The sequence below is a fragment of the Loxodonta africana genome, chromosome 21, assembly GCF_030014295.1.
Source record: "Loxodonta africana isolate mLoxAfr1 chromosome 21, mLoxAfr1.hap2, whole genome shotgun sequence".
NCBI lineage: Eukaryota > Metazoa > Chordata > Mammalia > Proboscidea > Elephantidae > Loxodonta > Loxodonta africana.
The window spans coordinates 17,558,764-17,574,175 of record NC_087362.1 but is presented as its reverse complement, the minus strand read 5'-3'; the positions used below and the strand labels follow the sequence as shown (position 1 = coordinate 17,574,175).

At 38.2% G+C, this 15,412-nt stretch overlaps 1 protein-coding gene across 1 annotated transcript in view; it reads right to left on the bottom strand.

Annotated features, from left to right (window-relative positions):
- Positions 1–833: 833 nt before the first annotated feature.
- AADAT (aminoadipate aminotransferase) overlaps positions 834–15,412 on the bottom strand; it is a 34,799-nt gene continuing 20,220 nt past the window's right edge. The window contains exons 11-13 of the mRNA XM_003415810.4: positions 13,485–13,591; positions 10,477–10,578; positions 834–1,651 (exon numbers count right to left, since the gene is read on the bottom strand). Coding sequence (XP_003415858.1) covers positions 1,610–1,651; positions 10,477–10,578; positions 13,485–13,591 — 251 coding nt within the window. The 3' untranslated portion in view covers positions 834–1,609. The remainder of the gene's footprint in view (positions 1,652–10,476; positions 10,579–13,484; positions 13,592–15,412) is intronic.

The following is a 15,412-nucleotide window of genomic DNA, read 5'->3' as shown; positions in this document are numbered from 1 at the left end:
CAGTAAGAAAACAGGAACTTCAGTCACACAGCTGCAAAGAACTCGATTCTACCAACAGTTAGAATGAACTTGGAAGAGGATTTCTCCCCAGAGCTCTGGATGGGAATTCAGTCTGGACAACACCTTGATTTCTGCCTGTGAGTAACCAGAGAATCCAGCCAGACTTCCTACCCACAGAACTGTGAGCTGATGAGTGCCGTGGCGATTTGTTACATAGCAACAGACAACTAGGAGCACATGGTTAACATGCTCAGCTGATTATCAACCAATTGGAGGTTCAAGTTTACCTAGAGGCACCTCTGCAGAAAGGCCTGGTGATCTCCTTCTGAAAAATCAGCCATTGAAAACCCTATGGAGCACCGTTCTACTCTGACACATACGGGGTTGCCATGAGTTGGAATGGACTCAATGCAGCTGTTGGTGGTGGCGGCTATAATGAGATCCCACTCTTGTATATATTACATGCGTAGACACAGAAAAATGTCTCAAAAGATGGATAATAAAATGCTGACAGCAGTGTTACGGGTAGTGAGAGAGTGAGTAGTTTTTATTTGCTTCATTCTTTATACTTTTCTGGGATTTTCTGAAAAATTTAAATGAGCATATATGACTAATAATCAGATGAAAAAATAAGGTTTTTAAAAGAAGGAAAGAAAATCATTGAAAAAGCAAATCCTAAGTGTCTCATAGGGCTGTAGTAGATTTAAATTATATAACAGATAAGAACGTTTTTCTGTAAATTGTGTACTATTATGGAAATACAATGTAGTATATTTTTCAAAGTCCATGATCTTCCCTCCTTACTTAGAACAAATTGGTCTGATTCCTCGAGGTATGTTTAATTTCAGAATTTTATTTTAAAGGGATTTGTGTGGCAGAATATAATGGCTGTCGTAGCCTCATTGAAAGTCATTTATAAGGTCAAATTCTAACAATCTTACCACAAGCGCTCATTAAAATTTCCTACAAACAGAAAAAGAACACATTATGTGCCATTTTTAACTTAATTTGTTCCTTAAAATTACAGAATAATTCCTCGTAAAATATTAGATTCAAAGAATATTTGTGGAGAGTTATAAAGCACCTACAGAAACCCTGGTAACGTAGTGGTTAAGAGCTATGGCTGCTAACCAAAAGGTCGGCAGTTGGAATCCACCAGGCGCTCCTTGGAAACTCTATGGGGCAGTTCTACTCTGTCCTGTAGGGGTTGCTAGGAGTCAGAATCGACTGGATGGCACTGGATTATACACCAACGTTAGCATGGGGCAGCTCCACTCTGTCCTGTAGGGTCACTCTGAGTCGGAATCGACTCAATGGCAGTGGGAGGGTAAAGCACCTACAGGGTCCTTTCCAGTAAAATCCAAGATAAAAATCATTTTCACAGGTTGAAAATTATCAAAAGGTATAAATGGATTATAAATATATTTTGACATTCTGGTGGATTAAAAAAAATAAAGGCATTTTAAAAATTATATAGTTAAATTACAGATATGACATATTTGATTAAATCTAATCGTAAATCGAACACCACACCATCATTTCTTCTGGCCAAAACATAGACATGTTTAATCTGAAAAATCCACGAGTAGTTTTGATTAGTTTGATTTCTTCACAAAGATTCTTTTATAAGCTGGGCTATTCTCTGGAAAGCCTGAAATAGAAAAGAGATAAGAATTGATGAAATTAGGGTGCTACTCTGCCATAAGACCTGAAATTCAAACAAAGAACATCCTTCTTAGGCTGAGACAAGGAAATGAAAAGTCAAGTTGAACATTGGCTCTGTCGGGGGTGCCGTCATATCCACTCACGTGTGTAGAAATAAACATATCGATTTCCAGGGGTTTTTTGTTGTTGTTTGGCCCTCAAGATTATTTTTTGTCCCCCTCCACAGATTTTTATTTATTCATTTATTGTGCTTTAGGTGGAAGTTTACAGGTCAAGTTAGTTTCTCACACAAAATTTTATATACACATTGTTATGTGACCCTGGTTGCTATCCCTATGTGACCACACATTCCTCCTTTCCACCCTGGATTTCCTGTGTCAATTCAATCAGCTCCTATCCCTTTCTGCCTTCTCATCTCACTTCTGGATGGGAGCTGCCCATTTAGTTTTGTGTATGTACTTGAATGAAGAAGCACACTCTTTACAAGTATGATTTTATGTTTTATAGTCCAGTCTATTCCTTGAAGAGTTGGCTTCCAGAATGGTTTTAGTTCTGGGTTAATACAGAGTTCGGGGGCCATGCCTTCTGGGGTTCCTCCAGTCTCAGTCAGACCATCGAATCTGGTCTTTTTTACTAGAATTTGAGTTCTGCACCCCATTTTTCTCCTGCTCCATCAGGGGCTCTCTGTTGTGTTCCCTATTAGGGTGGATATTGGTGGTAGCCAGGCACTACCCAGTTCTTCTGGTCTCAAGCTGATGGAGTCTCTGGTTTGTGTGGCCCTTTTTGTCTCTTGGGCTAATATTTTCCTTGTGTCTTTGGTGTTGTTCATTCTCTCTTGCTCCAGGTGGGCTGTGACGAATTGATGCATCTTAGATGGCCGCTTACTAGCTTTTAAGACACCAGACAGCACTCACCAAAGTGGGATGCAGAACACTTTTTAAAATTTTTATTGTGCTTTAAGTGAAAGTTTACAAATCAAGGCAGTCTCTCATATAAAAATTTATATACACCTTACTATATACTCCTAATTGCTCTCCCCTCAATGAGACAGCACATTCCTTCCTGCCACTCTCTATTTTCGTGTCCATTCCGCCAGCTTCTAACCCCTTCCACTCTCTCATCTCCCCTCCAGACAGGTGATGCCAACGAAGTCTCATGTGCCTACTTGATCCAAGAAGCTCACTCCTCACCAGCATCATTTTTCTATTCCATTGTCCAGTCCAATCCCTGTCTGGAGAGTTGGCTCAGGAATGGTTCCTGTCTTGGGCTAACAGAAGGTCTGGGGACCATGACCACCGGGATGCTTCCAGTCTCAGTCAGACCATTAAGTCTGGTCTTTTTATGAGAACTTGGGGTCTGCATCCCACTGCTCTCCTGCTCCCTCAGGGGTTCTCTGTTGTGTTCCCTGTCAGGGCAGTCATCGGTTGTAGCTGGGTGGAACATTTTTTTAATAAACTTTGTTATGCCAATTGACCTAGGTGTCCCCTGAAACCATGGTCCCCAGGCCCCCGCCCCCTGTTATACTGTCCCTCCAAGTATTCGGTTGTGCTCAGGAAACTTCTTAGCTTTTGGTTTAGTCTAATGGTGCTGACTTCCCCTGTACTGTGTGCTGTCTTTCCCTTCACCTAATTCTTGTCTACTATCAACTTAGTGAATACCTCCCTCCCTCGCTCCCCACCCTCATAAACCATCAAAGAATGTTTTCTTCTGTGTTTAAGCCTTTTCTTGAGTTCTTATAATAGTGGTCTTATACAATATTTTTCCTTTTGCCACTGACTAATTTCACTCAGCATAATGCCTTCCAGATTCTTCCATGTTATGAGATGTTTCCCGGAATCATCGTTGCATAGTATTCCATTGTGTGAATATACAATAATTTGTTTATCCATTCATCCGTTGATGGACACCTAGGTTGTTTTCATCTTTTTGCTATTGTGAACAGTGCTGCAACGAACATGGGTATATATACATCTATTCATGTGAGGGCTCTTATTTCTGTAGGATATATTCCAAGGAGTGGGATTGCTGTATAGTATGGTACTTCTACCTTTATAAGGAAGCACCAAATTGATTTCCAAAGTGGTTGTACCATTTTACATTCACAACAGCAGTGTAGTAAGTGTTCCAGTCTCTCTACAACCTCTCCAACATTTATTATTTTGTGTTTTTTTTGATTAATACCAGCCTTGTTGGAGTGAGATGGAATCTCATTGTAGTTTTGATTTGCATTTCTCTAATAGCTAAAGATCATGAGCATTTCCTCATGTATCTGTTAGATGCCTGAATGTCTTCTTTGGTGAAGTGCCTGTTCAGATCCTTTGACCATTTTTTAATTGGTTATTTGTCTTTTTCTTGTTGAAGTTTTGCAGTATCTTGTAGATTTCAGAGATTAGACCCTGATGGGATATGTCGTAGCCAAAAATTTTTTCCCAGTGTGTAGGCTGTCTTTTTACTCTTTTGATGAAGTCTTTCAATGAGCTTAAGTGTTTGATTTTTAGGAGCTCCCAGTTATCTAGTTACTCTTTTGGTGTTTGTGCATTGTTAGTTATGTTTTGTATTCTCTTTATGCCATGTATGAGGGCTCTTAGCATTGTCCCTATTTTTTTTTTCCATGATCTTTATCATTTTAGATTTTATATTTAGGTCTTTGATCCATTTTGAATTCGTGTTTGTGCATGGTGTGAGGTATGGGTCTTGTTTCATTTTTTTGCAGATGGATATCCAGTTATGCCAGCACCATTTGTTAAGGAGACTGTCTTTTCCCCATTTAACAGACTTTGGGCCTTTGTCATATATCAGATGTTCACAGGTGGATGAATTTACGTCTGGATTCTCAATTCTGTTCCATTAGTCTATGCATCTGTTGTTGTACCAGTACTAGGCTATTTTGGCTACCATGACAGTATAATAGGTTCTAAAATCAGGTACTGTGAGGCCTCCCACTTTGTTCTTCAGTAATGCTTTACTTATCCAGGATCTCTTCCCTTTCCAAGTGAAGTTGGTAATTTGTTTCTCTACCTCATTTAAAAATGTCATGGGAATTTGGATCGAGATTGCATTGTATCTGTAGATCACTTTGGATAGTACTGATATTTTTCACTATGTTGAGTCTTCCTATTCATGAACAAGGTATGTTTTTCCATTTATGTAGGTCTCTTTTGGTTTCCTGCAGTAATGTCTTGTAATTTTCTTGGTATAGGTCTTTTACGTCTCTGGTTAGATTTATCTTCTTGGGGGCTATTGTAAACAGTATTGATTTGGTGATTTCCTCTTCAAAGTTCTCTTTGTTGGTGTAGAGGAATCCAACTGATTTTTTTTAATGTTTATCATGTATCCTGATACTTTGCTGAAATCTTGTTTTAGTTTCTGTAGTTTTCTTGTGGATTCTTTGGGTTTTTCTGTGTATAAGATCAGATCTGCAAATAAGGATACTTTCAGTTCTTCCCTACCAATTTGGGTGCTCTTCACTTCTTTTTCTTGCCTTATTGTTCTGGTTAGGACCTCCAGCACAATGTTGAATAAGGGTGGTGATAAAGGGCATCCTTGTCTTGTTCCCATCCTCAAGAGGAATGCATTCAGACTCTCTTGATTTAAGATGACGTTGGCTGTTGACTTTGTATAAATGCCCTTTATTATGGTTGAGGAATTTCCCTTCTATTCCTATTTTGCTGAGAGTTTTTATCGTGAATGGGTGTTGGCCTTTGTCAAATACCTTTTCTGCATCAATTAATAAGATCATGTGGTTCTTATGTTCTGCCTTATTAATGTGATGGATTACATTGATTGTTTTTCTAATGTTGAACAATCCCTGCCTACCCGGTATGAATCCCACTTGGTCATGGTGAATTATTTTTTTGATATGTTGTTGAAGTCTATTGGCTAGAGTTTTGTTGAGGATTTTTGCATCAATGTTCATGAGGGATATTGGTCTGTAATTTTTTTTTTGTGATGTCTTTACCTGGATTTGGTATCAGGGTTATACTGGCTTCATAGAATGAGTTTGGGAGTATTCCATCCTTTTCTATGCTGTGAAATACCTTTAGTAGTAGTGGTGTTAACTCTTTCCTGAAAGTTTGGTAGAACTCTGCAGTGAAGCTGTCAGGGCCAGGGCTTTTTTTGTTGGGAGATTTTTAATTACTCCTTGAATCTCTTCTTTTGTTATAGGTTTATTTAGTTGTTCTACCTTGGTTTTTGTTAATTTAGGTAGGTAATGTGTTTCTAGAAATTTGTCCATTTCCTCTAGGTTTTCAAATTTGTTGGAGTACAATTTTTCATAGTATTGTTATAATTCTTTTAATTTCATGGGCTCTGTTGTGATATCACCCATCTCATTTCTTATCTGGTTTATCTGCTTCGTCTCCTCTTTTTCTTTTGTCAGTTCGTCCAGTGGTTTATCAATTTTGTTGCTCTTTTCAAATAACCAGCTTTTGGTCTTGTGAATTCTTTCAACTGTTTTTTGATTCTCTTTTGCATTTATTTCCACTCTAATTTTTATTATTTCCTTTCTTCTGGTGCCCATGGGCTTCTTTTGCTGCCCTCTTCCTATTTGTTCAATTTGTGGGAGTAATGTTTTGATTTCAGCTCTTTCTTCTTCGTGAATGTGTGCATTTATTGCTATAAACTGACCTCTGAGCACTGCTTTTGCTGTGTCTCAAAGGTTCTGGTAGGATGTGTTTTCTTTCTCATTTGATTCTGTGAACTTCTTGTACTCCATACTTGATTTCTTCTATAACCCAGTAGTTTTTTAGCAGGATGTTGTTCAGTTTCTATACGTTTGATTTTTTTTCTTTGCTTTTTCTGTTATTGACTTCTATTTTTATGGCTTTATGGTCAGAAAAGATGTTTCGTAATATTTCAACAATTTGGTTTCTGTTAAGGCTTGCTTTGTGGCCTAATATGCGGTCTATTCTGGAGAATGGTCCATGTGCACTGGAAAAGAAAGTGTACTTGGCTGCTGTTGGGTGGACTGTTCTGTATACATCTATGAGATCAAGTTGGTTGACTGTGGTATTTAGATCTTCCATGTGTTTACTGAGCTTCGTTCTGGATGTTCTGTCCTTCACCAGAAGTGGTGTGTTGACGTCCCCTACTATTATTGTGGAGCTATTTATTTCTTTTTTCAATGCTATTAGTGTTTGTTTTAAGTATTTTGGAGCCCTGTCATTGGGTGAGTAAATATTTATTATGGTTATGTCCTCCTGGTGTACTGACCCTTTAATCATTATATAGTGTCCTTCCTTATCCTTTGTGGTGGATTTTACTTTAAAGTCTATTTTGTCAGAGGTTAATATATTGCCACTCCTACTCTCTTTTGATTGTTTGATATATTTTTTTCCATTGAGTTTTAGTTTGTTTGTGTCTTTGAGTCTAAGGGGTGTCTCTTGTAGGCAGCATATAGGTGGCTTGGGTTTTTTTTTTTAAATCCATTCCGCAACTCTCTCTGTATTGGTGTATTTAGTCCATTTACAATCAGCATAATTATTGATAGGTGTGCGTTTAGTGCTGTCATTTGATATTTTTTTTTTTAATGTGTGTTGTTGACAGTTTCTTCTTCCACTTAATTTTCTGTGCTGAGTTGTTTTTCTTTATGTATCTTCTTTTCATCTTTCTCATCATGGTTGATTTGGATATTTCTTGAGTCTTTATGTTTTTCTTCTTTTTTATTTTGATGTGTAGGACTATTAGTTTCCTTTGTGGTTACTTTAATATTTACCTCTATTTTTCTCACTTTAAACTAATCTTTTATTTCTGGATACCGCCTTGACTTCCTCTCCATATGAAAATTCAGTGACTACATTATGTAGTTCTTCTTTTTTGTTTTAATGTTGTCATCTTGTAGATATTAATGTCTCTGTTTCCGTATTTTCAGTGTTTTAGCATTGATTTATTTTTGTGACTTCCCTATCTGGGTTGATATCTGGTTGTTCTGTCCTGGGTTCTAGTCTTGGGTTGTTATCTGATGTTACTGATTTTCTAACTGGAGTACTCCTTTTAGTATTTCTTATAATTTTGGTTCAGTTCTTATAAATTTCCTTAACTTCTGTTTATCTGGAAATGCCTTAATTTTGCCTTTGTATTTGAGAGACAGCTTTGCTAGATATATAATTCTTGGTTGGCAATTTTTTCCTTCAAGGCTCTACATATCTCATCCCGTTGCCTTCTTGCCTACTTGGTTTCTGCTGAGTAGTGAGGCCTTAGTCTTATTGACTTTCCTTTGTAGATGACTTTTCATTCATCCTTAGTTGCTCTTAAAATTCTCTCTTTATTTTTGGTTTTGGCAGGTTTGATTATGATATGTCTTGGTGACTTTCACGGAAACCCTGGTAGCATAATGGTTAAGAGCTACGCCTGCTAACCAAAAGGCCAGTGGTTCAAATCCACCAGGCGCTCCTTGAAAACTGTATGGGGCAGTTCTACTCTGTCCTATAGAGTCACTAGGAGTCGGAATCGACTGGACGGCGACGGGTTTGGTTTTTTGTTTTTTTTGTTGACTTTCTTTTGGGATCTATCCTGTGTGGGGTTCAATGAGCTTCTTGGGTAGATATCTTCTCGTCTTTTATGGTACCAAGGAAGTTTTCTGCCAACAAATCTTCAACAATTCTCTCTGTAGTTTCTGTTATTCCCCACTGTTCTGGTACTCCAATCACATATAGGTTACTCCTCTTGACAGAGTTTCACATAATTCTCAGGGTTTCTTCATTTCTTAAAATTCTTTTATCTGATTTTTCCTCAAATAAATTGGTGTCAAGGGTATTACCTTCAATCTCACTAATTCTGACCTCCCTTGTCTCAATTCTGCTCCTATGGCTTTGTATTGACTTGTCTAATTCTGAAATTTTATTGTTAATCTTTTGGATTTCTCTTTGCTGTCTTTCTATGGATTCTTGCAGCCTGTTAAGTTTGTCACTGTGCTCTTGTATAACCTTAACTTCCTCTGTGGCTTGGTCTGTGTTTCGCCTGCCCTCCTTCCTGATCTCTTGAAAAGCTCTTCATATTAATCTTTTGAATTCTACCTCCGGTAATTCCAAGACCTCCTCTTCCTCCAGGAGGTTTTTCTATTTTTTCTTTTGGTTGCTTCCTGAAGCCATCATGGTTTGCCTCTTTATGTGATCTGATATTGACTGCTGTCTCTGAGCCATCAATAAGTTATTGTATATATTTATTTTATATTTGCTTAAAAAAAAAAAAAAGAAAATGTTCTAGCTTCTTGTTTTGATATGCCCAGATAGGCTGCTCATGTGAGCTACTTTGATTATTGGCATCTTTGAAGCTCACACATCCTGTCACCAGGTGGTTACAGCTGCTACTAGGTATGTGAGACCAGGAGTCCATTTACTTTTTTTGTGTGGATTCAGCTCAGGTGTCCAGGTTGTCAGTCACAGAGTGTGTGGTACAGGCTCTCACCTACAGTTCTAGATGGGCAGGGCTATGTAGTGGTGACTGGAGCTGGCACAGGTATCTGGCTGTAGTAGGAGGTTATGTGCCAAGCAAGGCCACTGAGTGCCTGGGTGGAAGGCGTGTCCCTGTTCCCTAGAACTCATAGATGGGTGGGTTTTGCAGCCGGACTTTGGGCACCCAATGCTGTTGGCTTTAAGTCCTGGGAGGCACCACTTATTCGTGGACCCCTGTCATGGGGCTAGCTGGAGGGGGTGGAGCCACTGGTCCTCAGGTCCCTGATGTGGGTAGATGAGGAACCTGCTTAAATGGTAGGGTGGTGTCAAATGTCACCAATCTGCCACACCTTCTTAGCTTTTGAAGCTGAAAACAGGCTTCAGGTATATACCCTGTTGTACTATGCTAATAAGGGCCTACACTGTTGGAATGGGCCCATGCAGGTCTAGGCAGGGTTGAAAGCCATTAAAAGTCCTCCACAAGTTATTTTTATAAAGTCTTACAGAATTTTTATAGAATCTTATTACTCCATAGAATCTTTCACCAGCATGCGCACTTTACAGTTTTAATTGCCCAACTCTTTTGATATATAAAATCAGAGTGAGCTTATGAAAAGTATTCTTAGTGACGTATGGAAGCGAGTGGAAGAAGCTCACACCAGAAAGGACCATCTCCAAGGACAAGCACACACTCTTCTCAGGGTTAACGGTACTGTTCAATTTAGGGCTCTTCTGCTTGGATTCCCAGATACACAGTTCTTGGGATCTTGTTCATTTGCTTCTTGTTATTTCGGTTAAAGCTGGACTTTGTGATTACTAGTTCCTGTCCAGTTGACTCTGACTCGCGATGACCCCTGTGTGTATCAGAGTAGAACTGTACTCCAACGAGTTTCAATGGCTCATTTTTCAGAAGTAAGTCACCAGGCCTTTCTTTTGAAGTGGCTCTGGGTGGACTTGAACCTCCAACCTTTTGGTTAGCAGCCAAGCACGTTAATTGTTTACATGACCCAGAGACTCCTGGCTTTGTGATTACCTTAAGAATTTAACCCTAGCTGATGTTATTTTCTTCAGAGAAAGAGAGTGATAACTACCATGAATTTGTACTTTGGTTCATGTTAATTCCATGAAGGAAGGAAGAAGAGGTTTCTGTATAACATGCTGGTAATCTCCAACACTATAGCTTCTGAGAAATTATTCATGAAGACAATAGAATTTAACTCCAACTTGTTCTCATTGCTTGTGTACAGATGTCTAGCAACAAAGAAAATGTGTCTTTTCGTGGTATGCATAACTTTTCAACTAATATCTGGTTTTTAGGAACCCAAGCAGACTTTAATTATGTTGGAACTCACAAAATGGACACATGTGCCAAAAAACAGAATCGATACCAGGCGTTACTTGAAGTGAATCACCTACTTACCACATCCATCTGCTCTGGAGAAGCCAAAGAGAAGGACGCTCTAAAGTAAGGACAAGGAGCTGAGCAATCAATGAAGAAAGCACATCCAGGTACCATCAATACCTAAGAGAGTTTACGGAAAATAAGTGGCTTACTCCTAAAGAAAAACTAAAGGAAAACATGGGTAAACCTAGTCTTGGAGTGGGGAAGGACTTCTTAAGTTTAAAAGCAGTTGAAGAAACCACAAGAGAAAAATCAGTTTCTATAAAAATTCTGTATATCATACAATAAACAAAACTAAAAGTACAGAAAAGTATACTGGAAAAATATTTACAACAAAATATTCAAAAGCTACCTTTTCTCCAGGTATACAAAATGCACAGAAACTGATAAGAAAAACACTAAAATTCTAGCATTAATGGGTAAAGGACAACTTACAAAAGAAATACAAATGGTAATAAACATGGAAAAATGTTTAACATCACTAGAAAAGTGACATTTATTCAAACAATGAGATAATGTTTTTAAGTTATCAAATGTGGAAGTGACTTTCAAGCCGAGACCTGAAGGATAACCAGGTACAGGCTGTGCAGAAAGGGAAGAGACGCAACGTGAAAAGCCCTAGAGTTGGAAGGAAATTGGTGCATCAAAGAACTCAAAGAAGGTAAGCAGTTATGGACATAGTGGGAAGGAAGGAAAACGCTCAGGGAGCAGTGCAGGCAGTGTGTCAAGATGAGTGGTGGGAACAACTGTGACTTCTGGTGGCGGCTGTGGCAGGGACAGCTTGCTGGTTGCCAGCTTCATGTCCTCTTCTTCCTGGCATGCAAACACACTCTGTTCCTCAGTCTCCCTCTAGTCAGGTGTGGCCCCATGACATCCCCTAGCCAGCAGATATGAGCAGAAGTCATGTGTGCTACTTCTAGGCCTGGCCCATAAAAATCTCCCCCGTGTGACCCGCCATGCTCCTTCCAAATTGCAGACCTTGGGATCCATGTGTTGAAGACTAAAGGGCAACAAGAGGAATCACTGCTTGGAGCAGAGTTGCCTGCAGGTCACATCTTTGAATTTTATATGAATCAGAAATAAACTTTTACTGTGTTAAGCCTTGGAGATTTGGGGCTTTATCTTTTAAAGCAGTTAATGTTAACCTGTATAACCATGATCTGCATAAGCATGAAGTAACTGTTACAATCTGGACACTGTCTGCTAGAACAGGGTGATTTGGGAGTGAGATGATCTGGGACATTCTGGGGATGAGATTTCTAAGCAGAAGCTGAGCTTCTTTGTCCTGATTAACAACAAAATAAAAGCCATCATCTTCCCTAGCAGGGAGGAAAATGGTAATGTCTGTAAAATGACCAAAATCTGGGCTAAAGTAGTGTTTTCAAGATTATTTAGAAAAAGCAAAGGCATAAGCAACAGGATAATGGAATAAATGAAGAGGTCTAAAAAAATCATAATAAAATGTTGTTTATATCCATAGCATCTAGCTCAGAGACACATGCAAATAGCCACTTACCAAATGACATTGATAGAAGAGCAAAGAGGGTATCAGATTGATCACATTACAATGTATTTCTCTGAAATAGGGCACTTAAATATTTATTAAGTACCTACTATGTGCTCTTAGAAGCCCTGGTGGCACAGTGGTTAAGAGCTTGGCTGCTAACCAAAACATCAGGAGTTGGAATCCACCAGCCACTCCCTGCAAACCCTATGGGACAGTTCTACTCTGTCCTATAGGGTCACTATGAGTCGGAATTGACTGGATGGCAATGGTTCTGTAAAGATTACAGCCTTGGAAACTCTGTGGGGCAGTTCCACTCTGTCCTATAGGGTTGCTGTGAGTCAGAACTGACTTGATGGCAACTGGCATGTGCTGATACTGAAATTACAACAATTAATTAATAAAGCACAAGGCCTGCCCTTCAGTAAGCTGGTTAGAGGATAATGACTTCCCCAAGACAGTGGGGCCAATCCTCACGTCCAGTCGGTCTGTCTCTAGGTCTAACCTCTATACCCTTCATCTTGTATGCACTATGATGGCACTACGCCGTTGTCAACACGGTCCATTCTCTTTAACATTGCTTATTTTTTTAAAGACTGACTCTAGGAACAGATCTGAGTGTAGCAAACAGCTGAAAACGTGATGAAGGATTTAATTAATGAGGAAGGGATAATTTGTTTGGTAAACTGGATATCAACACAGAAAAATATTTAGATTTTTCAGCTTAGTCAATGCCCCAAATGAATTCTAAGTAGATTTATGATCTAAGTACAAAAGGAGAAAATAAAAATCCTATGAGAGATTTTCGTGGGTTAATTTTAAGTTACAAAAAGCAGGAAACAAAATTTTCTATGTAATTTTAACCATATAAAATAATTGTGCAGTAAAAGCACTAGAAAAATATATAAAAGCTCTTCAAGAAAATACACCACAAACAGTCTCAATATCTGGGTGATGAAATTATGGGCTGTTCTAAAATTTTTCTTTATGCTTTTATGCATTTTCCAAATTTGCCAGTGAGAGACTACCTTCCTATTCGGGAAGAAATCCATTTTAAATACTAATAGTTAACACCTTTCAAGCCTTTACTGTGTGTCAGGTACTAGTCTAAGTGACTTACACATGTTAGGTCATTGAATCATCACAGTAACCCCATGAGAGAAGGATTCTTATTATCTCCATTGTACAGATGAGGCACAGAGAGGGTAATTAACTTACCCAAAACCACACAGCCAGTAAGGGGTGGAGCTAGGATTCAAACCCATATCCAGAGACTGTGATTTTAACCCCTAAGCTACTCAATAGTCAAAATGACGTTAAGGACTGTATTCCCATTAATGTAGACCAGCTGAATAATTATGCAGCCCCAAAACTGATTATGAATTTAATAATGAGGTAACATATATGATATTAAAACATTATGAGTTGGGCGAGTGGGCACCTTTCTCCATTTTTATTCAAATAAAGAATTACTTTAAAGAAAAAAACTATAACTTTTTTTAGGCCTTTTCCCCCATTTTACCTGATTCTTAATGGCTTTCTCTTCAATCAGCTGTTTCGTATCAGAAATGCCCTTAATTTTAATCCATAAAAACATTCCACCAGCAGGAACATGCCATTCTGCCAAATCTATAGACGAAAGAAGAGAAGAACTATCCCCTGGAGCCATTTTCGATGATATCAAATATATCTCTTAATGACATTAGGGCAGTAATTGTAAACTACTATTTCTGAAAAAGTTTCTTCAATGATAGCACTTTAAAAAATATAATTGTGTAAGTTCTGAAAATTAATGTTCTGGTTTTTATTTCAAAATGGGAGTGAGTTCAGGGGTGAGAGAGAGAAAGGAGGGATGGAGACTGAGCAGTTTATGTGTGTGTCTTTACAATTTTAGCCTTGACATCTAGTGCCTATATCTCCTTCCCTCAGTTAGTACTACACCTAAGACAAATACGGCCGTTTGAACTTTACAGGAGGATTCTTGACCTCTTTCTAGAATCTTCCAACGTGTCAATAAATCCTAGCATGTATGTAATAGCTTAAAAGTTCAATGGATTAGAATTTTTATCAGAAGGTAATTATGAAAAGAAGTACTTAAAATTCAAGAATTCCAGATGTATTTGTATACTTTCTGTTTCATTAGAAATCAAGAAGGAAGGATAATTATTTCAATTTTAATTACTATCTTTTTTCAAAAGAAAACTTGTTGTGGATTAAAACTTCTTCTTTAACACTATTTAAAGTGGTAGAATCTTATTAAAAAGATTATAATAATGAGTTGTTTTTTTTGGTTTCTATTATTCATACTGAAAGCATTTTTGATATCATTAAAGCCATGTAATTCATTTGACTTCCTTCCATAATAGAAAGTTAAATCTAAACCATTCTGCAATCAAATTAGTAATAGATAATTATTATTCATACTGAAAGCATTTTTGATATCATTAAAGCCAGGTAATTCATTTGACTTCCTTCCATAATAGAAAGTTAAATCTAAACCATTCTGCAATCAAATTAGTAATAGATAATATTAGACAAAAAATAAGGTGAATGATTAGAAGGCAAATCATTTGTAATGAGAGAATTTGCCTTAGACTGTCCTATTTTGTCTTTTTTTGGAACATTTTATTGTTGTTTAGGTGAAAGTTTACAAAGCAAATTCGTTTCCATTCCAAATTTATACACAGCTTGTTTTGTGACACTGGTTGCAAACCCTGAATGTGTCAGCACTCTCCCCGCTTCCTCCCTGGGTTCCCTGTGTCCATTTGACCAGCCTTCCTGCCCCTACCTTCCTTCTGAACTTTGCTTTTGGGCAAACGCTGCCCTTAGGTCTCGTACAGTTGATTGTTCTGAGGTGCATATTCCTCACTGGTGTTACTGTTCATTTTATAGGCCTGTCTGTTGTGTGGCTATAATGTGATCTGTGGGAATGATACCTGTTCCAAGTTTGAAGGGTGTCCAAGGGCCATAGACTTGGGGGTTCCACCAGTCTCTATCAGACCAGTAAGTCTGGTCTTATTTATGAGTTTGAATTTTGTTCTGCATTTCTCTCCCACTGTCCATGACCTACTGTTGTGGACCCAGTCAGAGCAGTTGGTAGTGGTAGTCAGGCCTATTTTGCCTTTACACAGCCTAATTTGAAACAGAGTATATTGCTTGTTTGAGAATTCTTCTTCTATTTGAGGGAAAATTTTGAAAAAAACCCTAAAACCTTTTGCATATAGACATTATTTCTCTTTAATTAAGTTATTGCTGGTTGATTTTTAAACTAAACAATTTTTTTTTAACCATCAAGTCTTTGCAGGAGGCAGGTAGAACAGAGGGTGGCAGAGCTGAGCCAGGGTTTGCCGTCTGTCACTTCTGAGATCATCTTTAAGATAATGATTTCTTGGCAAGAAGAATCCTGGGCTCTTGTTTCTTCCCCACTGGGACTATTAGCAATAGTATGCA